This window comes from Fringilla coelebs (genome assembly GCF_963513975.1).
Source record: "Fringilla coelebs genome assembly, chromosome: 22".
NCBI classification, from domain to species: domain Eukaryota; kingdom Metazoa; phylum Chordata; class Aves; order Passeriformes; family Fringillidae; genus Fringilla; species Fringilla coelebs.
In genome coordinates, this window is record NC_140048.1 from 2,596,958 (window position 1) to 2,622,549 (window position 25,592).

The following is a 25,592-nucleotide window of genomic DNA, read 5'->3' on the forward strand; positions in this document are numbered from 1 at the left end:
GTAGCTTTTCGCTGGGATATGCTCTCATGGTGTGAGCAGGAGCATGGATAAGGCATGAAAAGCCATAACTGTGCTCATCCACCTGCAGAAACGAGTTAATAGCCAGCTGGACTAATAACTGTGCTGCGTGCCCTCCCTCCCTCCTCACATCCCTCTTTAGACTCAGTTATGGGCCATTGCACATTGCTCAGGGGGAGTGTACATTATTTGTGCATGTGGTTGAGATCTCTGGAAAAACATGGAAGATGTGAAGATGCTATGGAGGCAAGAGACCTATCTCCTGGATCCTTAACCTGCTGAGGTTCCTGTTCAGAGCTTGCCATGGGGCTGCTGTGGACATGAGCATGTTTGAGATGAACTGGGAAGGCTGTTCCATGGTGTGTGATGTGTTCCATGGTGCTGAGGTGGGAGTGTTTTGGCCACCAGAACCGATATCCTCAGTGGGGACCAAACCTCTGGAGTGCCATGGAATCTGTTTGGTGGCACAGCTCTGACCACACTTAACCCAGGTCTTGGTGATGCAGTTTTCTGGTGCAGAAGGCAGTCTCTTCCTCCCAAGTGGAAGCTGGATGTATGCTAATTTGTGCCAACTTGGCCATGAAGAGTTTTGCAGTGTCCCAGACAGTGAAAGCCTGGTGAATCAGGCTGTAATGTGGAGGCACACTATGACTAAGTGGAAGCTGGGATTTCTTCTGGTGTCAGTGTTTCTCCATTTTTTCCCAGGATCTTTGGGAATTGTTAGTGCTTCGATGTAAGTCTGAAGTACACCGTGTGCTCTTTCACAACAATGCTAAAAGGCTGTTGTTCCCACTGAGCAATGTGTCCAAGGAAATGTCTTCTGGAAAGAGCCTATAAACAGCAGAATATTTCAGTTACTGAAAACTCATTTCTATTAACCAAATCCATGTGCTGTTATATATATAGAGAGTTATTTTATGCTATTTATATATATATGTGTGTATATAAAATATTGTAAACATCCAACTCATGTCTTTGACCACCCTGGCTGGAAGCAGAGTCCTATTTCTATTCAATTAGTTCCCGGACAACTTAAAGACAAGATCAAGTCCGTTAGCTTAAGAATGAAGGCTTCCCAGACCATGAGCATCGACTTCCCAGGAATGCCTGAGCCTTTCACGGACCTGCACCTGGAGCAGATTGCATCAACCATCTCAAATACTGGCACCACTCGATTACATGTGAAAGAAGGAAATTCAGATAGCCATCCAGACACTTGGACTGTCTTTTGTGTCCGTATGGTCCAAGTTGTACACGTGAAAGAAGGCTATTCTGGAGAAGCTCAGACAGCCATTGGGACACCTGGACTTGCTTTGTATCTATATGGTCCCAGTTCTACATGTGAAGAGACACAAAAGGGCATTCTGTCATTTCTGCCCCAGGCAGAATACACGGGATATAAGTTGGCTGTATGAGACAGTCAGGGTGAACCACTGGGGAGATGCTGGCACTCTGTCAGTCGGACCCAGGTTCACCCAGCACCAAATTCTGGAGTTGATGCTGCCTTGGCTGTGGTGGGTTTTTCGAAATTATATTTTGTAATTGATTTAATAAATTTTTGATAAATTTTTTTATAATTTGGCTGCAGATTTGATCATTTATAACGCTGAGGGAGTGATGTTACCTGGGGCTCTAGGTAGCAATGCTGTGCTGATATTAATTAAAAATCCCTAAAATTGAAAAATATATTGCAACAGTGCAAGTTGCTTTTCATCCATATGAGTGCAAACATGGATTTGGCAGGATATGAACACGTTTAAGGTGGTGAGAGTGAAGATACTTTCTGTTTTACATGCTCATTTTGATCTGGAAGGGGCCAGGGATGCAAACCTTCAGAACAAACATGATCTGGTTCTCAAGTCTCATTACAAATTAATGTTTGCATTTAAAAAATACCTTGACATTTGTTCTTCAGCACATCTGTGTTTTCTTTACACCAGAGCCCTTCACATCCACACTCTCTGTTCGGACAGCAGGCAAACTGCTGTGCTTGGGAAGAGCTGGGACTGCTGCAGTTTCTCCTCTTCGTAGTCTTTGCAATAGGTCATTGCGCTGCCACACTGCCCTAATGTGTGACCATTTACACCTGCTAGGAAAAGCCAGCCCACCGGCCCTGGTGTGGCCCCAAGCAGTTGCACACAGGCTTTTTATCATCAGAATAAAAATGACAATGACAGCAGAAAATGGCCATTCTCCCTGGAGCAGAGCTGAACTTGCCACTTCAAAGGTACCTTTATCAAATCCCTGGAGTCTCCAATAAAGGCTGCCTGCTCGAAAGGCTGGCATCTCTCCTGGAGAGTTGGGAAGCATGAGTCTTCAGGGGCAATATTTACAGCATTAAAGGACTCTGGGGAAATGGGGGTAAGAGTTTCAGCTTATTTCTTTGCCTTTTGTTTCCATAGCTGTACAAGCACGTCTGCCTCTGATTGCTGTTTCAGGTCACTGAAGTAGATTTTGGAGCTCTGGGTTTGATTGCCAGGTGGGCTGAGAGCCCACAGCACTCGGAGTTTGCGCGCCTCCTCTCCAGAGTTTTCTCTAGGAGACAGAATTCCATTGTGATTGAGAATGGAGATTCCTGAAAGTTACGCTTGAAATGGTCTCTGCTTTCTGTGCAAGTGATCCCTCCTTGTTCTGCAGCGAGATCCAGGATCTCTTGCCCTAGCTTTGCTTTCCAAAGTAGGAGTGTTAAATTCAAGCTTTATCAGGTCTTTTACACTTAGTGGTCTTTGGCTAGCTGGACATGAAGAAACCTTTGGTGCTGGAACCAGCTCGTTTATGGGATTTGCTATATGGATAAGGGCTGGCAGCAGGGCTTGTTGCCCTGCTTCCCAGGGCAAGTGGCCACACGCCAGTTTGCATTCAGTGGTATGTGTGTGTGGTTATTTTTTTGTTCTATTTAATTTTTTTGTCCCCTGACCTAAATTCCAGGGTTCTGCTTGTTGTGTCTGTCTGTATAGGGCAGTTGACTCTGCTCTCTAAACCTTCCTGCATTTCTGTTCTGCTGTAGGCTCTGGCTGCTCTGGCCAAGGCAGAGGATCATTCAGTGTTCAAGAAGCTGCTGGGTAAAGTTAAGAATGCTTACACTCAGGATAGTGACACTTGGGATTGCTCTGCCCCTGGACATTCAGACCCTTGTGTCTTTTCTGAAGCTGTTTCAAGACACAAATCCTGAGCTGAGGGTGGCTTTGATGGAGAGGGAACAGGGCAGTGGAGAAGCCCTACATCAAGCAGGTAGGAAATTGGGTGCAGGTAACACCCAAGGAGGTAGGAAATTGGGAAAGTGAGCAGGTAAAATTACAGAGAAACCCCGTATCTGGATGTGGGAGGTTTATCATGTGCTGGCCAAGATCCTGGAGCATTTCTGCCTGTAGCTGGAGGTGTAGTGCAGGACTCTCCCCACTGCTGCCTGGAGGGCTGGATTAATGGCTGGCAGCCAGTGTGAATACAGCTGAGGCTTGGGGTTGAAAATTTCTTTTTTACTCGAGTTTGACACAAAACAGTGGCCTTGCAAACCTGGTGTTAACTTCCAGCTTGCTTTATGGCTTTGTGCTCTGTTAGATAAATGAGACATTTTCCTTTCACAGAGTTTAAAGAGAATAGTAAAGTGATTTTCCTCTGCTGCTTGTGCTTGGGATGAGCTTAGCTATTCACTTAGATCTTTCAGAGAGTCTCCCTAGCTTCAGGAACCTGTCAGTTTCTTCAGACAGACTTATTTCTTTTCTTGTGTTTCTGAATCTTTTTCCCCCCAGAGAGCATAGCCGATGAAGAGACGCTGACCGCTCGCTTGCTGTGCTGCAGGGAGGAGCTGATCGGGAGCGTGACACAGCTGAGCCCCATCATAGAGTTTTGGAGGCAGTAGAAGAGGGATTCCTGACTGCCTCAGAGAAGCAGGTAAAAAAATCTGAAATAGGCAAACTGTGTGGACAGGGTGGGGTGTGTGTGTGTCTTCAAGGTAACATCATACACATGATTTACCAGATGATGGGCAAGCCTCACCTGGCACTTCCACCTGCCTTCTGCACAGCATCGACTGCATGTGTGGTCTCAGGTCCTTCTGAGCTGGACTGTGGGAATAGTGAAAACTGAGCAGTGAAGACAACCTGGAGACCAGGATCAGTGTCAGACTACCCCTGCAAGGGGAGTCTGGGCCAGAGAACGTACCTAGTATTCCTCATACCCTGAAAAAGCCTTTTTGGAAACAAGAACAAGGTTCTATAGGGGAGTTTGAACAGAACCACTAACCACCTCTCTGCTACCTGCTTGTCAGTTCCTGGTCATCAGCTTCCCTTTCAGCTGTGTCCCAGCTTTATGTCATTTTTGCAACTCTTGCCACACAGTTGCCTGTAACATCTACTAGAACATCTACTAAATACTTTGGTTTTATTTTTTATGTGTGGCAGGCAGCAGTTGGTGGGGGCGACTGTTGCTTTCCTTTTCTGTAAGCAACTGCACTCTGTATGCTGATTTGCAGAAGTCATAAAGGACAAAATACAAAATGCTGTTTATAACCTGCTTTCCTTTGTCTTTGAGGGGAGCTAGCTGTACCCTGTGCAACTGGGAATTACAGGGTGCCCTCACATGCTGTGATCAGGATGCAGCTTGACCTCCTGTCCTAGTTTGTCACATCATTGAGCTCCCCTGACACAGGATTATAGTAAGTGGGAAGTTGTGCTCAGTGGCATGAATGATCTCTGCTTTCTGTCTGAGTAAGCCTGACCAGAGCCACAACAGGTGGGCTGAGAACTTCTGCCCAGCTCATAAGCCCCTCAATTAAGGTCTCATGGTCCCTCACCATGTCCAGCATGGAGAATCCCGGAGAACAGACACAGATTGGAATAGGGTACCTAAAAAGGTATTGCCAACAGAGGCATCTGTCCTGGCTTTGTGGTCTGGGGTATGACTGGTGTGACTGAGGTGTGACTGGTGTCTGATGAATTTTTGCCTCTGAAAGCACACAGCTGAGTCTGGAATAGAGATGTTAGAGGAGAAAGCAGGGTGTAAGTACAGCAAAGGAGTTGGCATCTACTGGGGGCATTGTGGCTGTCAGCAGAGACCCATGTGGGGGGCCTGGAGCTGAAGCTTCATCGGCAGTGGGGAGATTAGGATCTTCATATATGCCTGTTCCTGTTGCAGGGCAGCCTTTCTCTTAAAGGCTTCACTTTCTCCCTGCTCACTTCTCTTTGTCTTCATAGAATTAGATGGTTAAAATTCAGCAATTCTTTTTCTCCCTTCACATTGAAAAAAACAAACACAACACCCCAATAATAAACCAAAACCATTCTGCCATCATAATTCTGCTTCTTGGGAACAGGACACAGCCTGTAACTGCATCATCATGTACTGCTGAGCTCCTGATTCATTCGGTGGAGGAGCAATGTTTCTTTTCATCCTCACCAGTCACTGTGTGCTCCATTTGCTACAGAGCCCCCAAACCCTGCTCCAAATATGAAATACTACTCCTCTCTATGGGATCCCTTTATGCTCTTGTTTCAGCAGACAGTTTCCATCAAATGACAGATCAGTTTGGGGAGCACTCCAGTGAGGCTGTGGGCACAGCTCTGTCCTGCTGCAGCGCAAGAAAACAAGAGAGAAATTGCTGAGTGTAGACTGACCTTGGGGAGGTTTATTTGTTTAATTCCACCTCTTCTTCCCCAGACAAGTGGGAAAGTGTTTAATTATTCCAGAAGTTAAACTGATTAAAATAATGGGCATGTATGTGGGTGGGATCCCCGGTGTCTCGGGTGTAGGACTTGGAAAGCAAACATGGAATTAGCAGCCACCTCTGAAGGTTTTGTCTTGCCTGGTTCATCCAGTGTTGCACTGGAGCTCTGGGCTGGCAGGGATTGGGTCTAGTTCTCCAGAGGAACATAAAGATGAGGCTTTCCTTTTTCTTCTCACTGTCACTGGGTCATTAGCTACACACTTATTCAGCAAGACAAGTGGAGTTTCTCATGAATCAGCCTTTTTTCATGGCAACTGGGTTCTTTCTGTACCTGGTCCGAGCCGTGCAATGGAACAAGTTTGATTTTCTTTGCTGGAAAACCAGTACATGATGTTTTGTGAAGCATATTTGTAAATCTCTTTTTTTTCTGGATAACTTTTGAATTTAGCCTTTCTCTTTTTTGAGTTCTTAACTTCTATGGCTTTTTGGATGTTTCTGTAATAGGGAAGGGGCAGAGGATTTGGATACACTTAAGGTTATCACTTAAGAGAAATAAAGTAACTTCTCCTGCATGGTGCACCACACCGCTTAGTTTGTTTCAGAGTGATCAGTCCACAATACAGCCCTGAACCCAGAAAATCAGAGTAGGTAGTAGAAACATCAGCCTTTTCCTTCTGTTTAGGCTCTCTTCTAGAAGGCATCTGGTATTCTGAGCTCTGTGGTTTCTCCTCTTTTTGACTCCAGTGCCTGCAGACCTTGATGCTCAAACCAAGCTGCTTCAGAGCTCAGACAGGTATTAGGGATAGTACAAGCAGGTTGTTGGCCACTGCAGGAATCTTAACTGGTTACACTGGGAATGGAAAAATCCTACTGCAAGCAGAATTGGAGGATGTTTTCTAATTGTCTCACCTGATGGTGTCAAAATAAGTCTTAAAATGTCACTACTGCATCTCCCACTGCCAGGGATATTTCTTCTGCTTGGGAGCAGTGGTAGGTTACTGCAGGAACTCCCTGAAGGATGCTGCTCTTGTACCTCTTTTTGTGTTTTCTCAGAAGAGGACTTCAGACTAAGGGATCTAGAGGCAGGTTGGTGTGAATTAAAGAGGAAAATACATCAGCAGGTTCACTAGCACAGTTTGGTCTATAAAAGGACAGATCTTTAGAAATGAGAGAAACTAATTAAGGAGTTCAGGTGCTCGTTAGAGCGCAGGAGGAGCTGTTGGATTAGTTTCTTTTATGTTTAATGTAGGGGAACTGTCTGAAGTTTGCATCCTGAATGAGAGAGAAGATCTTATATGAGAGGTTATATACCTGAGTGAGTGAATAACTTGAGGAAGAGCTTTAGGACATTCAGGGAATGGCTGAAATGTCTGACAGGCAAATAAATGTACTGTGGAGCTATGGAGACGCTTGTGGCACGTCAGGCTGCTGGACATCACAGCAGATATTGTCTGACCAAGAAAAAAACAAAGAGAGGAGATGACCTTGCAAATTCATGGTTTAGCTTGGAGCCTGATCTAAGAGAAACACAGAAACACAAATTTCCTGCAGGTGAAGCAAAATCACAACTCAAATGACATCCCTCAACAATCCATTAGGACCAATCTGAAAGCCTTCTATGATGGCAAGACAGGATGGGCTGATGAGGGGAGAGCAGTGGATGGTGTCTGCCTCAGCTTCATCAAGGCTTTTGATACAGTCTCCTGCAATAACCTCATAGGTATGCTCAGGCAATGTGGATAAATAGACCATGAGATGGATCAACAACTGGCTGAATGGCAGAGGGTTGTGAACAGTGGAATAGAATCCAGCTGGGGTTCTGTAGTGAGTGGCATTCCCCAGGGATCAATACTTATTTAACTTATTTATCAATGCCCTGGATGAAGGGATAGAACGGGCCCTGAGCAGGTTTGGTGATGATACAGAACTGCAGGGAGTGGCTGATATACCTGAAGGCTGAGCTGCCATTCAGCAGAGCCTTGATAGGCTGGAGAACTGGGTGGAGAGAAGCAGAATGAGGTTCAGTAAGGGCAAGTGTACGGTCCTGCACGTGGGGAGGGACAATCCCTAGTACCAGAACAGCTTGGGGGCTGAATTACTGGAGAGCATCTCTGCTGAAAAGACCCTGGGAATCTTGGTGGGTGACAAGGTGTCCATGAGCTGGTAGTGTGTCCTCTCAGCCAGAAGGGCCAGTGGGATCCTGGGGGGCATTGGGAAGACTGTGACCAGGAGGTCAAGGGAGGTCATCCTGCCCTTCCACTTGTCCCTGGTGAGGAGCACCTGGAGCGCTGTGTCTGGTTCTGCCCAAGAAGGACAAGGGGTTACTGGAGAGTGTCCAGCAGAAGCTACAAAGGTGATGAGTGGCCTGCAGCATTTCTCTTTTGAGGAGAGACTGTAGGAGCTGGACCTGGATAGTCTGGAGAAGACTGAGAATGGATCATTAATGCATACAAATATCTCAAAGGGAGATGCCGACAGGATGGTGCCAGACTGTTCAGTGCTGCCCAGTGACAGAACGAGTAGCGATGGCCATAAAATAAAACATAAGAAGCTCCACCTCAACATGAGGAAGAACTTTTCATTGAGGGTGGCAGACAACTGGAACTGGCTGCCCAGGGAGGGTGTGGAGTCTCCCTCTCTGGAGACAATCCAAATTCCCCTGGACGAATTCCCGTGTCACCTGGTCTGGGTGATCCTGCCATGGCAGAGGGGTTGAACTAAATGATCTCCAGAGGTTGCTTCCAACCATAACTATTCTGTGATTCTGTGAACAGATGGGAAGAACTGACACCTGTGCCATGCAAGTGACAGAAGGCTTCTTACTTATTGTTCTCCAAGATGAGAGTGGTCCCAACCGTTGATGAGCAGGACCAGATATTTCAGAGAGAAAGGCAGTGATCTGGGCTCCCTGGGACAGGCAGGAGAGCACATATAGGTGAAACTTGTAAGGGGAAAAAAAAAAAAAAAGAAAAAAAAAAAGGGGAGAAAATGCAGTGAAGGGTATCGTCCTGTTCTGCTATAAAAGGCGGATGATTCTTCTGATAGATTTTGTGGATTAAAATAAAGTACAAATGCAACAGTATATCTGAGAACTGTTTATTGATAGAAAAAGTTAAGTATTCCTATAAAGGGGGATAGGAAAAGGAGCAGAGAGAGGAAAAGAGAGAAGGAGAAAGAAACAGAAGGCAGGGACAGCGTTACCAAAAGAACCCAGGTGGTCTGTCAGCATCAGTTTAGCAGAGAGCGCGTGTGTGCTGTGAACCGCGTTGCATCTCCGTAGCTCCTGTGGTGGGCCGGGCACGATTTCCAAACAGTAGCAGACTGCCTGTTCCTCCCGTCGGGGAGAGCGGGCTGCCGTGGCCCCGGGCGCGCCCTGCAGCACCCGCGGGTGTTCAGGGTTGGGGTGCGGCGGCCGTGGGCGATGGTTGCGGCTGGGCGCAGGCGGCGGCGGCAGGCCGGGCACTTGCACTACCGGGCTAGCGCTACGGCAGGTCGGTGCGGCCGGCAGCGCCCGAAACACAGCGGCGAGCAGACTGGTGCTTCGGAGGGTGCGGCTGGGTGCGGGCTGGCGGCGGCCGAGCCGGGGATGCGTGAGGGCCGGCGGGCTGCAGCAGCGCCTGCTTCCCTGGGGAGGCAGCAGAGCACCAGGCTGTCGCCATGACAAGCTGGTTTTTCGGGAACGGTGGAGCGGGAAGGAGGACCACAGGCAGGAAAAGGCGAGAAGCAGGGAGAAGGGCTGAGCGGACCCTACAGGCAAACCCCCCTCCCGCCAAGGTACCCAAAGAATATGGGTCCTGTTGTGTTGCATTTAGCTGATTTTGTGTGCTAACGTTCCTCCCACAGTCTCATTTCCTGGGCATTCTTCACCGGCACCCGGGCATTTGCCCCGCGGCAAGATGGCAGAGGGTGTGTGGGGGTGTGGGGGTGTGTGTGTCTGGGGGTGTGTGTGTGTTGGTGGGTGTGAGAGGGTGTGTCTGTGGGTGTGTGTCTGTGTGTCTGTGGGTGTGTGTCTGTGGGTGTGTGTCTGTGTGGGTGTGTGTCTGTGTGGGTGTGTGTGTGTGGCTGTGTGTCTAGGGGGGTGTGTGTGTTGGTGGGTGTGAGAGGGTGTGTCTGTGGGTGTGTGTCTGTGTGTCTGTGGGTGTGTGTCTGTGGGTGTGTGTCTGTGTGGGTGTGTGTGTGTGGGTGTGTGTGTGTGGCTGTGTGTCTGGGGGTGTGTGTCTGTGTGGGTGTGTGTCTGTGTGGGTGTGTGTCTGTGGGTGTGTGTCTGTGGGTGTGTGTCTGTGGGTGTGTGTCTGTGTGGGTGTGTGTCTGTGGGTGTGTGTCTGTGGGTGTGTGTCTGGGTGTGTGTCTGTGTGGGTGTGTGTGTGTGGCTGTGTGTCTGGGGGTGTGTGTCTGTGTGGGTGTGTGTCTGTGTGGGTGTGTGTCTGTGTGGGTGTGTGTGTGTGGGTGTGTGTGTGTGGCTGTGTGTCTGGGGGTGTGGGTGTGAGAGGGTGTGTCTGTGTGTGCGGGTGTGCGGGTGTGTGTGTGTGTCTGTGGGTGTGTGTGTGTTGGTGGGTGTGAGAGGGTGTGTCTGTGGGTGTGTGTCTGTGTGGGTGTGGGTGTGTGTGGGTGTGTGGCTGTGTGTCTGTGGGTGTGTGGGTGTGTGTGTGTTGGTGGGTGTGAGAGGGTGTGTCTGTGTGGCTGTGTGTCTGTGGGTGTGTGTGTGTGGCTGTGTGTCTGGGGGGGTGTGGGTGTGAGAGGGTGTGTCTGTGTGTGCGGGTGTGTGGGTGTGGGTGTGTGTCCGTGTGGGTGTGGGGGTGTGTGGGTGGGTGAGTGGATTTGTGTTTGTATCTGTGTATGTGCATGTGTGAGTGTGTGTGTGTGTATCTCTGTTGTGGGGGTGTGTGTGTGTGTGTGGGTGTGAGTGTGCGGGTGTGGGTGAGTGAGAGTGTGTCTGGGTGTGTCTGGGTGTGTCTGTGTGTGTGTCTGTGTGTGTGTCAGTGTGTGTGGGTGCGGGTGTGTGGGTGTGTGTCATTCACAGTCCTACTGTGGAGGCTTTCTCTGCCTTGATTGGCTGCCAGGCGAAGCCTTCCTGGGGACAGGGTTGCTAGCACATGTACAGCCCCTATAAGATCATAACATATGTTGAGGCACAAATAAAAATCAGATTGGTCCCTCTCAGGCGTTAACTAAATTGTTTCTGCTTGACTTGGGTTCTTTATTTCATGTGATAAAAATGGGGTTTCTTTCCTGCCTTGGTCTAGATCTAGAGCAAAGCATTTGAATTTCATGTAAGGAAGTTGCTAAACTAGGAGAAACGGTGATACTAAAAAGGATGCATTTCTTTGGGAGACAGCCACAGGTTGTGCTGAAGGCAGGACTTACAACTTGTAGCAAGGTCACTAGTGGGATTCTTGGTACTTACGTAATATTAACACTGATGTTATGGACACAAAAATAGCAAGGCATGTTTAGCAAATCTTGATGATGAGCACAATCAAAATCTTTTGTCCACACAGAGGAGGATCTGCAAGAGAGAGAAGAATGAACTGTGTTCAGTTTTGAGCCCCTTATGACAAAAACGTCACCGAAGAGCTGAAGTATCCAGGGAAGGAGTACAAGGAGTGGCTGAGGGAGCTGGGGCAGCTCAGCCTGGAGAAAAGGAAGCTCAGGAGGGACCTTCTCACACTCTAGAACTCCCTGAAAGGAGGTCCAAGCCATGAGGGAGTTGTTTTTTTCTCCTATGTAGCAAGTAACAGGATAGGATAAAATAGCCTCAAGTTGTGCCACGAGCGATTTACATTGAATATTAGGAAAATGTTCTTCACTGTGAAGGTTATTTAACACTGCCCAAGGCAGGGATGGTGGAGTCACCATCCCTGGAGAGATTTCAAAGATGTGGATGTGGTACTTGAGGACATGGGTTAGTGGTGAACATGGTGGTGGTGTTAGTTGATGGGTGATCTTGATGATCCTAGAGGGCTTTTCCAGCCTAAATGATTCTATGATTCTATATAACTGAGTAGTGAGAACTGACTGATGTGGCGGTATGAAGAGAAGGGTGAGCGTTGGGTGCAGTAATGAGAACTAAGAGTAAAAACCTCATCCAAAATTTCTGTTCCAGTCTGTTTCAAAAAAGGTTAATTCATACTGGAACTTGACAGATCTGCAGTTGGAAGTCCAGGGGAGTGTAAAAGCTGTTTTATAAGAGGAGCTGCCTTATTTAGACAAGGGGAATGAAGACTGAGAGGGAATATGATCATGCTCTTATAATGAAATCAAAGAGGAAGGGTAGGGTAAACACCTCAGAGAGTTTAAAAGGCTTTTAAAGCTAAAAGATAATATTGGCACATGAACAAACAGACATACACTGGCCAAGAATAAATTTCAGCTGAAAATTAGAAAAATCAGCAGGGGAATGAGGCTGTGGAAGATCTTACCAACCAGGGGAAAGGGAGAAAAAATGTTTTAGGACAGATATTAATAATTTTATTATTTTATTGATAGGACTCTGTAGTGCTTATTGAGATCAGGGAACTGGGCTGGTGCCCTGCAGAGGTTCTGCTCAAGAGCACAATGCTGGTGGAAAGGAGGTCACCTATATTTACTAAGTGCCTCTCCCTTGTAGGAGCCTTAGAGGTGTTTTACTGGCATCCTAGAGCTTTTCCAAACTACCACGGTTGCATCTCACTTAAGAGATGTTTCATGTGGTCTTGTCACAGAAATAATAATTCAGTTAAGAGCTGCTTATTTAAATAGTAAGAATATTTTCTTCTGGCCATCAATTTTTTGATGGCAAGCAGAAAAATTGAGGAGACAAGCAAAACGAGATTGACAGTTTTAAAAAGTATTCGCTAAAAATGTTACATGAAATGTTGCTTTGAACACTCTCTACTTTTGTTTTTTAAAAAAGTAGTTTTTGCTTGTCAGCCACTTCCAAGAGCTGGACTTGGTGGAAGAACCCACCAGGTTTGTTTTCAAGGTGACGTGTCTGTTACACCTCGGCCACGTTTGGGTGTTCCTGTAACTGCCACCCTATAACCCCTTTCAGTTGAATTGTGTAAGCAGTGGGTAGGGATCTAGTGCAGTATTGTGGTACTGTTGCTGTTTTTCTGATCTCTGTTCAGATCCAAGAGTTTGTAGGAAGTTGTCACAGTTTTGTGGCTGTTTCTTTGTTACAGGTAGCTTTGGATTGCTGTGCAGGCAGCTCTCAGAGGGAAGTCATGGACAATCTGATCAGGAAGGTGGATGAAGAGAAAACCCTGAAAGTGGAAACTTCTGGAGGTTGTGAAAGCATCCTTCCCTTGACTACAGCTTCTGCTGGACAACTTGGTGGCAAGAGCAAACATTTCTGATGGTAAAGGTATGAGTAAACTAAACTTCCATTGGTGACTTTACTCTATGATAGTGACTGCCTTTGAAAACAAATACCTAAAACTTCCCCTAAGCTGGAGATGTCTTGATGTTCAATACAGTGTCTTACTTGGAATTCCTTGTGATTGAGGAAGATGGGGGGGAAAATTTATTTATGCTGTCCTTCTTTTCTTAATCCAGGTAGCATTTCTGGTTATGTTGGTCACTGTCTTGTGATCTCCTGTGTGGAGCAGAGTGTGCTGATGGGAATCCTACACTTACTGTCCCCATTACACATCATTCTGTTGGATGGCCACTTCTCTTACTCATTTTGGTGGGATTTTATTGTTTGCTGCCTGCCTGTGATGGTTCAGGGATTCAGGAGCCCCCATCTTTTGCCTGGTGGGACAACCTTCCAAGTTTAGGTGGGTTTAGGCACACCCTGAACAATTCAAATCAAGAGACTCTGAAGTCATATAAAATTAAAAACGAAATTAACATGCAGTGAAATGTAAATGAAGATTTAATAGAAAGCAAAACTGCACTCATAATACTGATAATTTCCTCTGTAGCAGACATTCCCAACAGGCACTTGGCTTTGTTATTTGTTAAGCACGACTGCTTTCTCAAAACACCCGATTCCCAGCATGGTTAATTATCTCGTGGTAATACCCATTCCAAGGAGGGGCATTACTTAATTACACAGAACTGAATTTCCTCAAATTGCAGCTTGAACAAACAGAAGCACAGATATTTGTTATGAAGAAAATGAAGACGGAGGGCATGATTTGAGTCTGCTGACAACTGATGAATTAACTGGTGGTACCTTTGGTGTCCCACGCTGTCCAGCTAATAGGGAGCAGGAGGTCCTGCACTGTGGCACATGGCATGTGCTGGTTCTCAAGATCACCTTGGCATGGTGGCAGAGCAGTGAGTGCATTCATAACTACTCAATTTTATGTCATAAACATTCCAATGGGAGAAGAAGGAAAATATTTCATCTGTGAATTTCCCTTGGCTTTGCTGGGGATTAGATGTCTCAAAGTCTTTTTTCAGGGAGCTGTTCATAGTAGCTCAGAATCTTCCACTGCATATCCTCCCAGCCTGCTATTGCTTCCTTCCTATCCCAGAGAGTTTTCTCTTACACGGCACTGTGTGTTTTCTGGGTCCCAGACACTTTACCTTTTTTTCCCAAGCTGTGCTTCTTGCTTTTCTCCAGGTAGTGCTGTGGGAATGATGGATTGTTCTTGTTGATACTGAACCAGAATGATTAAAACACACAAGCACAAAAATCATGCATGGATGTCTGGGATGAATTACAGGTTTTGGGTTTGGTTTCTCCCACTGAAGTATAACTGTGCCTCTTCTTCAACTTAGTAACTGCAATGGTGAAAAAATCCTTTCAGATTAATATATTTACCAATTTCCAGTTTTATTTATCAAGAGACAAGTACACTCCTAGATTACTTTTGGGACACAGCAGATTTTGCCTGAGTCTCTTCATTATCCTGAATAAACACTGTTCCTCTTCCTGACTTAGTCTATCATGTCCTGATGCTGGGGTGTCTTTAAAGGGTTGGGGTTTTACTCTGGAGTCACCATTTTTCTGATTCATCAAGGCAAACTCAGCAGATCCAGCTTAGAATTAGACAGGAGAAAGGAATGAGGTTAAAGTTACATTTTTTTTGGTGTAAGAGGGAGAAGATGGTGCAACAGCTGCTCTGCAGTCGCAGGTCTGGTTTGTGCGCCTTTAACATTTTCACCAAGGGCAACTCAGTCCACTGAGTTCTTGATTACCTTGGACCACCTGAGTGTAAAATGTTGGTGCATTTGATAGTCAAACAAGGGCATGAGAGGGACATGATCCAGGGCATTTCTGAGCTCTTTCTTGGTGGAATGGATCAAACACTGACTTACAGACCTCTTACAATGAAACTCTAGCTAAGAGTCAGTAATGGGGTCTTTGTGATTCCAGGGTATCAGAAGAGGCTGGTGAACGTCTTGAGGTGTTGGCAGTGTTGCCTTCACAGACAAGGCCACATGTTCATCTGCTGAACCCTGAGATTTTCCTCCTCTGGGCTCAGACTGGGACTGATACTCAGGAGACATTTGGGTGACAAAGATGTATTTCTTCGCACCTAAATTTCTGTTTGCACATGGGGGTAGAAGATATTCTGTATTGTCTCTGCATTGGAGAAGTTCTGATTTTTCATCTTCATCCTCTGCTGGAAGGTGAATTCGGGTGTGCTGAGCATAAGGCCCTGAGCATTAGTGACCTAGGGAGGACTTGGGTGCCTGGGCCTTTCCTGTCTCCCCTACCTTTGAAGCCCTTTGGGAAGATGCTGCAAGCTGAGCTGTTCATTTTTCCATTCATTGAATTCAGGCACATGGAGCCCAGAGGATTATAGGGCGAAACTGTTGTGACAATACCGAGAGAACTTTGTGGAGCTCCTGACAGACACCCATGTGCTGCTGCAGGACATCTCTGCTGCATGGAGCCTGGCTCCTGCAGAGAGAGATATGAAAAGGCTCCTACACTTGTGCAAGCAGATGCAGAGTTTTCATCCCCATCTGGGGGGAAATACTGGAATTCCTAAGGACTTGATTTACTACCTGCCATTCTGGGTTTGGGGCAGTCCTCCAGCAGGACTTGGTTTAATGATTCCTTAGTATTCTGTAGTGGGAGTGAGGCAGGCTAATGTATATGAAGCTGAAAATAAGCAACTAAGAGTGGCTGATTTGGGCTCTGAGGAGAGATGCTTGTTCACAGCAAGCTGAGGGAATGGCTGATGTGTTCTAAGTGGTCACCACTTCAGTTGCACTGTGAGCCAGGTCTGCAGCAGGTAGGACCAAGGACAGGCTGGGTCTGGGTGAGCCTCAGTCATGCCCTTGTTCCTTTCAAGTCAGAATATTCTATAGTTCTGGGGGATTCTGTGTCTGAGTGTGATGCATGAGGCAGGTAGATGGGGTCCCTGTTAGTGCCTCCCTAAGGGTCTTTCCAAGGTGATGGAGCAGGTTGTGAGTAGGAGGTGGTGGTTTCACCTGCCTTGTGTTGGCAGTGCAGGAGCAGCAGTCCTTGTCTGTCTCTGCTGTTTGGCAGCTGCTGATGGCTGTGCAAGAATCTGCATCCCCGAAACTGTTCATGAAGTATATCTAGAAAAAACCCAGCTCAGAATTTTTCTTCCTCACAAGTGTCCTCCTACTCTTTCCCTGAATTTCTCCTGCTGCTGGCAGCAGCTGCTTTCTAACTCCTCATCCCTCCCTGGCCAGTAACCTCTTTTCTTCCAGTGGTTCTCAACACCCATGTCCTTGGTGAAACAGTTATAGCTGGAAAAGCACTTTGGAAACCACAGCTGCTTTGCTTGTGGCTCTGTGCATGGAGGTTTTATAATGAGCAAACTTTTGAGAGCTGGTCACCGTTCTCTGGTAACAGCTGGAGGTGCACAGTCTTAGAGCCCAGGGCTCATCTGAGGTCTCTGTGCAGCCACCATCCTGTCCTCCCCATAGCCTTGGCTTTCAGTTTTCCTGCTTTAAAACCTAAACTGTGCTTGTACCTCTAAATTGTTGTCAAACTCTCACACAAGTGTGAGGAGTAGTCAGTTTGGTGGTCTCTGCAGCAGAGCCTGACTTTGTGTGCTGGCCCTGTGGGCACAGAGCTGAGGTTCACCTGCAGCCAGGTGCCTCCATCTGAACTCCCCCATCCCCTCTGTGTTCTGACTGGAAAAACCAGTGCCTCTGATCGCTGGTGCATCCAGCCAATTTTCATGTGGCTGTCCTGAGATGGGGTGAATTGTGCCTGTTCTCTGCGGAAGTTGGAATCTCTATAGGGAGAGAAGAAATCCTGAATCTTGGGAGAACCATGCCTTGCCTTTTGAAGTTGTCACTGTCTCTTTCAGCAACATACCTTAGAAAACCTGATCTTCTTGCCAGAAGTTGGACAACCAGTGAGAAGGGGGGTCTGCAAGGACCTCATGCTGCATGTCAGTGCTGCAATTAGTACAACCAAAGCTTGAATGTGGTAGTTTGGTGTTTTCTGTGCCATGAAGAAGTCACTTCTGTTAACAGCTCAGCTTCAGGTTCTTCTTGGGTTTGTGTTCTTAATACCTTTGCTTTTTATTTTCACCTTCAGTGGCTATCAGTGAGAACACAGTGGCATGGCAAGCTGATCTTCAAGCCATCCAGCAAAGAGAGGACCTGAAGGGCTTGGCTTTGGGGTAGGCAGGGCTCAGGGAAGCAGTGAAAGAGATATGATGGGATGTCCTCATAGCAGGCATGGTTTGAGACTCAAAGGGTGGGCAGGTTCCAATGTGCCCTGAGGTCAAGGGTCATTGCTTAAGTTGGGAAGCCATCCGAAGTTGGAAGTGCCCCTTTGCTGAAGTGAGAGTGTGCTGGATATTTTATTGCGTATTTTATAAAAATGAGGGCCTGTAGGAAGGCTGGAGAGGGACTTTTTTTTGTAGGGGCAAACAGTGATAAGACCAGGCCAAATGGCCTTAAGCTGACAGAAGGCAGATTCAGATTAGATATGTGGAGGAAAGGTCATGACAGAGCAGACTCGTCTAGTGCAAAGATGACCATGACAACGCAGTTTGTAGTACCAGACTATTTTCTGAGTTAATTTTCTTAGAATGCTTTAATTTAGTCTTGCTTTGTATGCACTTTACAGATAAATACCTCCCTGTGAGGGTCTGACAGCAGTAGGACAATGTTACCTGCTATACTAGTTTGGCAAAATTGTGGACAATACACATGCAGATAGCAATTTGTTAACTCCAGAACAAATGCAGAGCAATAACCACATGTGAGTCCTGCCCTGAGCTGTGGGAGGCTTTCCAGCTGAGCCCAATTGTAACTGCATCCATAATTTGAAAGAAAAATGCTTAACTGAATTTGGTGCTTTAATGACAAGGATACCAGAGGGTCAGGAAGGTAATTGCAGGTGTGTATTTTCCTGGAAAGGATGCAAATGTGACTTGCTTATTCTGTTTGCTTACATATATTTTCATCTATTTCCCAGCATTTGGACTGCAAAGTCCTCTGGGATGTGCACAGTGTGGTTTTTGGCCAAATACAGGCCCAATCCATTCCTATTTTCTCATGGTGCCAGAGCTGCTTAGCTGACAAGCAGTGTGGAAATGCCATCAGATTGCTGGGGAGTTAGAGGAAAAAGCAGTTTGCTGTTAATGTGTCGGGGTTTTTTAGGGACAGAAAGTTTGATTACTTCATATGCAAATTTGGGTCAAGGCTGTCAGTCTTTATGAATGAACACAAGCCTCATGGCTTTGACACTTGCCATCGTTTCATGTGTGGCAGGGACAGGCAAAGCCTGTTCCCCATGTGCTGGGGCCAGGTCACCCTCTGAACCCTGGGCTTGTTGGCCTGCCTATGGTCTTGAGCAGTGAGGAAATGCTGCTGGGGTGGAAGGTGGCGGTGGGTGACTGGGAGCAGGGCACAGGTAGAAGAAACCAAGGATCCCGATTGAACAAAGCAACATGATGCACAGTCCCCAGGCAGGTGCAAAGGAGAGCTGCTTCATTGCAAAAATCAGACGTTTTTAAGCAGTTAGGACATTATCAGTTACATCCCACTGAAGCATAACAAATATAATTCAACCAACCACCATAAACCACGATGTGAGCACATAATGGTTATGTGCTTGTTTTTCTACCTCCAATTCAGCTGAGTCACTTTCCCATAGCCCCCTTCTCCTTAGCCAAAGTAGCAGGCCTGAACCATGATTCTACAAGGGTAACAAAGCCCTTATTTTATAAGGTTTTACTTATATTCAACACACACACATGACTGCTGTAGTTGTAGGGCTTGGAGGATGACAGCACATGCTCCACTCCCATTCCTTGCCTCAGTGGTCTCCTGGGAGAGGCCCTCCACTGCAAATCCAATATTCATTCCCAGTTCAGATCTACATTGTCTCTCATAGCTGTACCAAGAGCTGCCACCAGTCCAGCTGGCATTTTCACCTGGTCATGGCTTTGATTTCTAGAGAAAGGGTGATTCTTTCTTATCTGCCCTTGATTCTGTCACCTTCTGATGCTGCAGGCACTTGTCCCACTCTCCCTGACTCTGTGTGTCCGTGGGATGGGCCAGGGCTGATGCCCTGATGACTCTGGAGCAGATGAGCCAACAATCCATGTGTCTGTGAATGCGCAGCCTGAGTGAACTCCTGGACACCTTGGCGTATGTAGCAGAGGGGCCTGGGGAATCAGTGTGACTGCTCTGGCAGCTGCTGCCTCTCTGGCAGCAATATCAAAGAGAGCAGACTGCTGCCACTGAGTGGCTTTTCAGGGCTTCAAGCCAAGGCTGAGATGAAATCAAGCAAGAAGCATCAACAAAAACAAAAACAAAAACCTTGCAAAATGTTATTTACCTGGAAAAAACATGTATTCTAGATGAAGTGTCCAGAGGAGGATTGCCAGATACCAGCTTCTTTCTGGCATCCTACAGATCTTTGCACTGAATTTCCATATCTTAATTTTGAGGCCAGTCTACTCAGCTCTGACATCACTGCTTACCAGGCCCACACATTGCAAGAGACTTTATAGACCTTGTAGCTTTTGGCATGAGATATGAGTGACAACTACAGGCCTCATGTCAGGGAGGTGTGAGCTTCCTATTATAAAACTGAGAAGACCTTACACTTCTGGGAATGTATGTGCTGCGTGGAAATCCATTCTGTTTGCACATCCACAGGAAAACAACAGTTTTTGCATCTCTACTGAAAAAAACCCTCAAAAAATTCTAGTAATTAAGTTAGGTGAACCAAAGCACTTGGAAGGCACAGAGCATCCCTGCAGAAGAAACGGCATCCATCTCCAACCATGCTCAGCACTGCAAATAATGGATTGGTTTCTTTGGTGGAGGTACAGCATGGAATCTCTTGGCTTCTCCTTTGAACCCTATTGTAGTTAGAGCACTGCCATTCTTGGCAGCTGGTGCATGCAAGGGCAGGGTTTGGCTCTTTCAGCCAACTCCACAACCTCTTCCCTAGCCTTCTGCTTTCCAGGGCTCTCTACAGTCATTTAGGAGATCATGTTTGTCAAGATTGGTCTTACTCTCAAATATCAGAAATGCGTCAAGAGCTCTATAAAAAAGGCTTTTCCTTTAAATGGCCTTGTTTAAAAAAAAGACATTTACCATCTCACTGGTAGATTGAAAAATCATTCTTCACTTAGGTCAGAAAAACTGACAGGGTTCGTTGAAAGGGATGTGGAAAGAAATCTTGGAGGTCACGAGTCAAAGTGACTTTGACAGAACAGGACAGACTGGAAACCGGTTTTCCAGTCTGCTGTTCTCCCTTGATATGTTTGCAGATTATGGGTCACCACTTCATGTCTTAAGATTTCCAGGTCCGTTGAAATATGTCATCTGGTCTTTAGTTGGTTGGAAATCTGGGGCAGTGGTGCTGTGCGAGGGGGCGCTGTGCTGAGCTCTTCCCATAGTGAGAAAGGCAAAATGAAGTTTTTCAAGTACAGTCTGAGTTTTCCTGTACAGAGGCAAAAGGAGAAGTCTGTGCCAGTTTCCACAGTGACACAGTTCCGGGTTCTCATTATAGTAAAGAAGAGAAATGTATCTGTTTGTGTTTTGATTTCTCCCATACATACATTTCCTGTGGGTCTTTTCAGTAGATTGAGATCCTGGGTGAATTTTCCAGCTTGTGCTTTTTGAGGTGATGGTTTTAGAGGGATTCGGGAAGGCATTTGTGCTTTCTAAGAAATGAACATAATGAGTGGTTTAAAATACCTCAGGGCCCTGAGCAGAGGACTCAAAAGGGTTGTAGCAAGATTATCTGTTTCTTTTCAAAGGGATTGTGTTTGTGAAGTGTTTCCTAGATTTCTTGTAATTAAGGGCTGGATATCCACTCTTAGCAGCAGATTTTGACAGTATCCTACCTGAGGCTCAGGTCTGCAAACATGGCTGTAACTTCATGTGTCTGAGCAGGAGGCAAATGCTTGGAAGCAAGAGTTTGAGAAACAAGCATTTTGGAAAATCTGGCCCTGGTTCTTGGCATCTCATGCAGACCCTTGCATGTGTGGTGGAGAAATTCAAGGATCAGTCTTTATGTTTCTAACCATGCATGGCCAGAACCACTTCTGGGCAGAGCTGTGTGTGACCATTGTGATGGGGCAACATGTCTGATATGTGTCTGCTGTGTCTGAACAGGGAAAACTATGTAGGAGCATTCAGGAGATGGGAGACTGAGGGGCAGGTACTTAGTCCTACTGGTCACCACCAAAAGAGTAATTACATAGGTCTCTTGATTGAGGGAAGAGGGCAGAAACCTGGGATCAGGCGGTGGAAGGTGAACAAGGAATCCCAGTTTGAAGTTCGGGACAAAGATAAGGACAAGGTAAGATGTGCCAGTGCCAAAGAAGCAAAGGAATCCCAAGACAAAACTTCTTCCAAGAAGAGTTTTGTCTGCAAAGAAGGTTGCAAAGCCCGTGATAAGGTCTTTCACTTCTACTGCCACCTGAAGGTGCACATGAAATGCTGTCAGGTTGCCAGAGGAAAGCAGATCCAGTGTAAAGAGTGTGGCGAGGTCAGGTTGACCAAGAATGAGCTGGAGAAGCATCATCTGGAGGTCTACGGGATGGTGGGGATGGCCAAGAAGAAAAAGAAGAAGAAGAGGCTCCCCATGGCATGTGACATCTGGAAGAGAGTTTGCTCATGCCTCAGCTAGGGTTGCTGGGAGCAGGGGTGTTTAGATGGAAGTTTGGACAATATAGTAAAGTAATAGGCTGAAACCTTGTCCTCTTCTTCCCTTCAGCTCTTTGTGAGAGAAGCATGTGAGAAACATGTGCTCCATGTGTGAGAAGCACAGCTCAGCTCATTTTTCCTGCCCCACTGAGCACAACCACTTTCTGATTAGTTCTTCCCTAATTGGTTTTCCATATAGCTCATCAAGGAAAAGTAGGGCTACTGGCAAATTTGAAAGTCTCCAAAAATAACCAAGCTGTTCCAGGTCCTGGCTGCTTTAGCACGATGTGTGTGAGGAACCAAATCTCTTTGCCCTTCCTGGGGCAGCTCACGATGTTGTGGCAGACCTCCACATTGCTGCAAGGGAAGAAGTATTCACACCAAAAGGAGACCTGCAGTGAATGAGACAAGGATCAGGAATTCAGCTCATCGGGGACAATGGAGAAACAGAGTGAGGTGTTAGTGCTTGTCCAGTGGGAGGACAAGCAGGTCTTGTACCTGCTGAGCACAACTCCCCTGTTCTGTTGCTTTCCACATGGCTTCTGGCTATCATTCTGTTCCTGCAAAAGAATCATAGAATGTCAGAGGGGGTTGGGTTGCAAAGGACCTTAAAGCTCATCTTGTTTCACTCCCTGCCACGGGCAGGGACACTGTCCACTAGCCCAGGTTGCTCCAAGCCTCACCACCATCCCAGGGAAGAATTTCTGCCCAATATCCCATCTAAACCTGCTTTCTTTCGGTTTAAAGCCAACAGCTTTGGATGGTAACCGTGATTTGATCCTTGTCATTGCAGCAGTTTTCAGGGCTATGTTATCACAACAGGACCCACCACCCTGATGTCTTTGCAGCTCAGAGTCACTGCTCCTCCAAGTTCTCCTCTCTATGGTGCAGCTGCTGTGACAAAACCTTTAACAGCACTCCTGCTCAGCAAAAGCATGTCAAGGCAGAGCACACAGGTAAGAACCCATTGTAAGTGATATAGTGCATGCTTGGAGAGAGAGAATCACAGAATCACTTAAATTGAAAAAGCTCTCCAGGATCTAGTCCAACCATTAACCCGACACTGCCATGTTCACCAGCAAACCCTGTACCCAAGTGCCACATCCACACATTTTTGAATGCTTCCAGGGTTGGTGACTCCACCATAGCCCTGGGAGGTTTGTTCCAATGCCAGACCATGCTTTTCATGAAGAAATTTTCCCTGATCACAGAATATGCTGAGTTGGAAGGGACCCACAAGGATCATTGAGTCCAGCTTCCTAGCCCTGCACAGCACCATCTCCAAGAGTGTCCAAGGGTATTTTCCAAATGCTTCTTGATCACTGTCAGGTTTGGTGCTTCTCTGGGAAGCCTGTTCCAGTGCCTGACTACTCTCTGGGTGAAAAGCCTATTTCCTGACATCCAACTTAACTCTCCCCTGACACAACTTCAGGCCATTCCCTCAAGTCCTGTCACTGGTCACCACAGAGAAGAGATCAGTATCTGCCACTCCTCTTCCACTCATGAGGACGTGGTAGATGTGATGAGGTCTGACCTCAGTCTCCTCCAGGCTGAACAGACAAGTACCCTCAGCAGCTCCTTACACAGCTTCTGCTCAAGGCCCTCCACCATTGCCATGGCCCTCCTTTGGACACACTCTAATAGTTTAATATCTTTCTTACTTTGGGGTGCCCAAATCTGCCCCAGGACTCGAGGTGAGGCTGCCCCACTGCAGAGCACAGCAGGACAGTCACCTTCCTTGCCTGGCTGGCGATGCTCTCCCTGATGTCCCCCAGGACACGGGTGGCCCTCCTGGCTGCCAGGGTACTGCTGACTCAGGTCCAGCTGGCCATTGACCAGGACCCCAGGTCCCTTCCTGCAGCTGCTCTCCAGCCTCTTGTTGCCTGGTCCACCCACACTTCCAGGGTTACCCCATCCCCAGTAAAGAATCTGGCACATTCTCTTGTTGAACTTGACATGGCTGGTCATGGCCCAGTCCTCTATTTTGTAGAGGTCTCTCTGCAGGGCCTCCCTGCCTCTGAGGGAGGCAACAGCTCTTCCCAGTTTTGTATCTTCTGTGAACTTGCCTCATATTCCTTCCAGCCCTGTCTCCAAGTCATTTATGAAAATGTGGAAGAGCACAGAGCCTAATTCTCCCCTGGTGCTACTTGTGACCATTTCTTCTTGTCCCATCACTTGTTAAGTGGGAGAAGAGACTGATGCAGTAATAACTCTGATAGCACCAAACTGCACATCCTGTTTTCCTGCAAGTCACAGTAGAAGCTTGTGAACTGCAGTAGTCTCTTCTGGCTCATCTCAGCATCTTGCAGCTCGCTTGCTCCTGGCAGCTCCTCTGAGGATGCTCCTCATGCCTGTGTGCAGGTGTGGTGGTGGTGAAATACTGGATAGCTGTGGTCCAGAAGGTCTCTTGTAAAAGACCCTGAGAACATGTTTTTGTGTTCTTGGCTTTGTTTGCAGATGTGAAGTTCCATGAGTGTGAGTCATGCATGGAGCTATTCCCCATGCTGGCTCTCCTGCAGGTTCAGTGAAGTGCAGGCACTCAGGTCTGTCACCTTTGCTGCTGTTCAGGTTACCTGTTGAACAGTAATGGTTCCTCTTGGTGATGTCTGAAATGTAAACAGGAGGGTGAAGAGGGACATGGTAAGGAAAAAGTGTGAAGAAACAGAAAGTAAGGATGAACTGGAAAAACACTGGGTTTGGTGAGGCTGGGACATGTTAAGCTTTTGGACCTACTGGAATCATGGAAAGTTATGGATTTGATTGTTACAGTAGAGAAGAGAGCTAAGTGTAGGTGAGGACACAACAGCATGAGGAGATTATGGATAGAACCCCAAGCACTGGGTTTGTCTACACAGCTAGTGGGAGACTGAAGAAAAAGGGAGTATAGCACTAGAAAGATGAGAGACAAACTTGGGCTTGGGGACATCATGTCAAGGACCCTTTGAATCATAGAATTGTAGAATGGTTTGGGTTGGAAGGGACTTCAAAAATCATCCAGTTCCATGCTTTGGCAAGTTTGCAAGCTGTAAGGGCAGAGTGAACTGGCAGACCAGGCTATGACAAATGGTGGGTCCCCACAGTACAGCATGGGATTGCAGGAGGGAATATAAATCAGGAGACCTTGGAGGGGGCAGCCAACAGCAGCCTGGAGAATGAGGAAGAAGACCTAGAAAAAGCTCTCTCTGAAAGTGGAGAACCACTGAGTTGGGCATTGATTTTGGAGTAGCTGGGTCAGGAGATGCAAGCTAGGCCAGCAAGGAACAGGGCTGGATGGTGTGAGGGAACAGGAAGAAGGGATTCCTGTGAGTAGGAACAGCTCCAGCTGCAGGTAAACCAGCAGGGCTTCTTAATGCCAGTGCTGCAGGGAGCCAAAATGAACCCAAGCAGCCATAAACTGTTTGACAGCCAGTGGTGCAGCCAGGAGAAGGGACACTAGCACATGCCAGTACCTCCTGGATTTCAGCCCGGTGTCCCTGGCCATTGCAGCTCCCTGTGCTCTCAGGCTGGCCCTGGCTGTCCCAGGCCAGACTCGGACAGTGCTTCTCCCACAGCTTTTCAACCATTGTGCTGCTCATACTGCTTCATGGCCTTCTGCTCCCTGGGGCCCTGCAGAGCCACGTCACCAGCCAGCACTTCACACAGAAGGTAGCACCTTCATGGGTGAGCTCTTCCCCTCCCAGAGCAAGCTGGAGGGGCACCTCAGCACTGAGTATCCCAAGGTGACCTTCTCCCAAGCCACCACTGCCCAGATTGTGCAGATAAGGACTGCTCTGTGTCACAGCTACCGCATTGTTCACCCATCCTTCTCTCCTACGCTCTTATTCTTCCCAAATCCACTCTGTGGGCTCTGTTGCCCCTTCTTTTCCGT

At 47.1% G+C, this 25,592-nt stretch overlaps 1 protein-coding gene across 1 annotated transcript in view; it reads left to right on the forward strand.

The window, feature by feature from the left end:
- Positions 1–25,592, forward strand: part of ZBTB40 (zinc finger and BTB domain containing 40) — a gene marked incomplete at its 5' end in the record, with an annotated part of 34,072 nt that overhangs the window by 6,963 nt on the left and 1,517 nt on the right. The window contains 17 exon segments of the mRNA XM_084220383.1: positions 3,026–3,096; positions 3,098–3,249; positions 3,768–3,863; positions 3,866–3,909; positions 12,841–12,930; positions 12,932–12,964; positions 12,968–13,022; positions 15,396–15,433; positions 15,437–15,569; positions 16,039–16,159; positions 21,191–21,676; positions 21,678–21,708; positions 22,518–22,680; positions 24,182–24,244; positions 24,247–24,307; positions 25,276–25,367; positions 25,370–25,482. Of these exon segments, the coding sequence (XP_084076509.1) occupies positions 3,026–3,096; positions 3,098–3,249; positions 3,768–3,863; positions 3,866–3,909; positions 12,841–12,930; positions 12,932–12,964; positions 12,968–13,022; positions 15,396–15,433; positions 15,437–15,569; positions 16,039–16,159; positions 21,191–21,676; positions 21,678–21,708; positions 22,518–22,680; positions 24,182–24,244; positions 24,247–24,307; positions 25,276–25,367; positions 25,370–25,482 (1,842 nt within the window).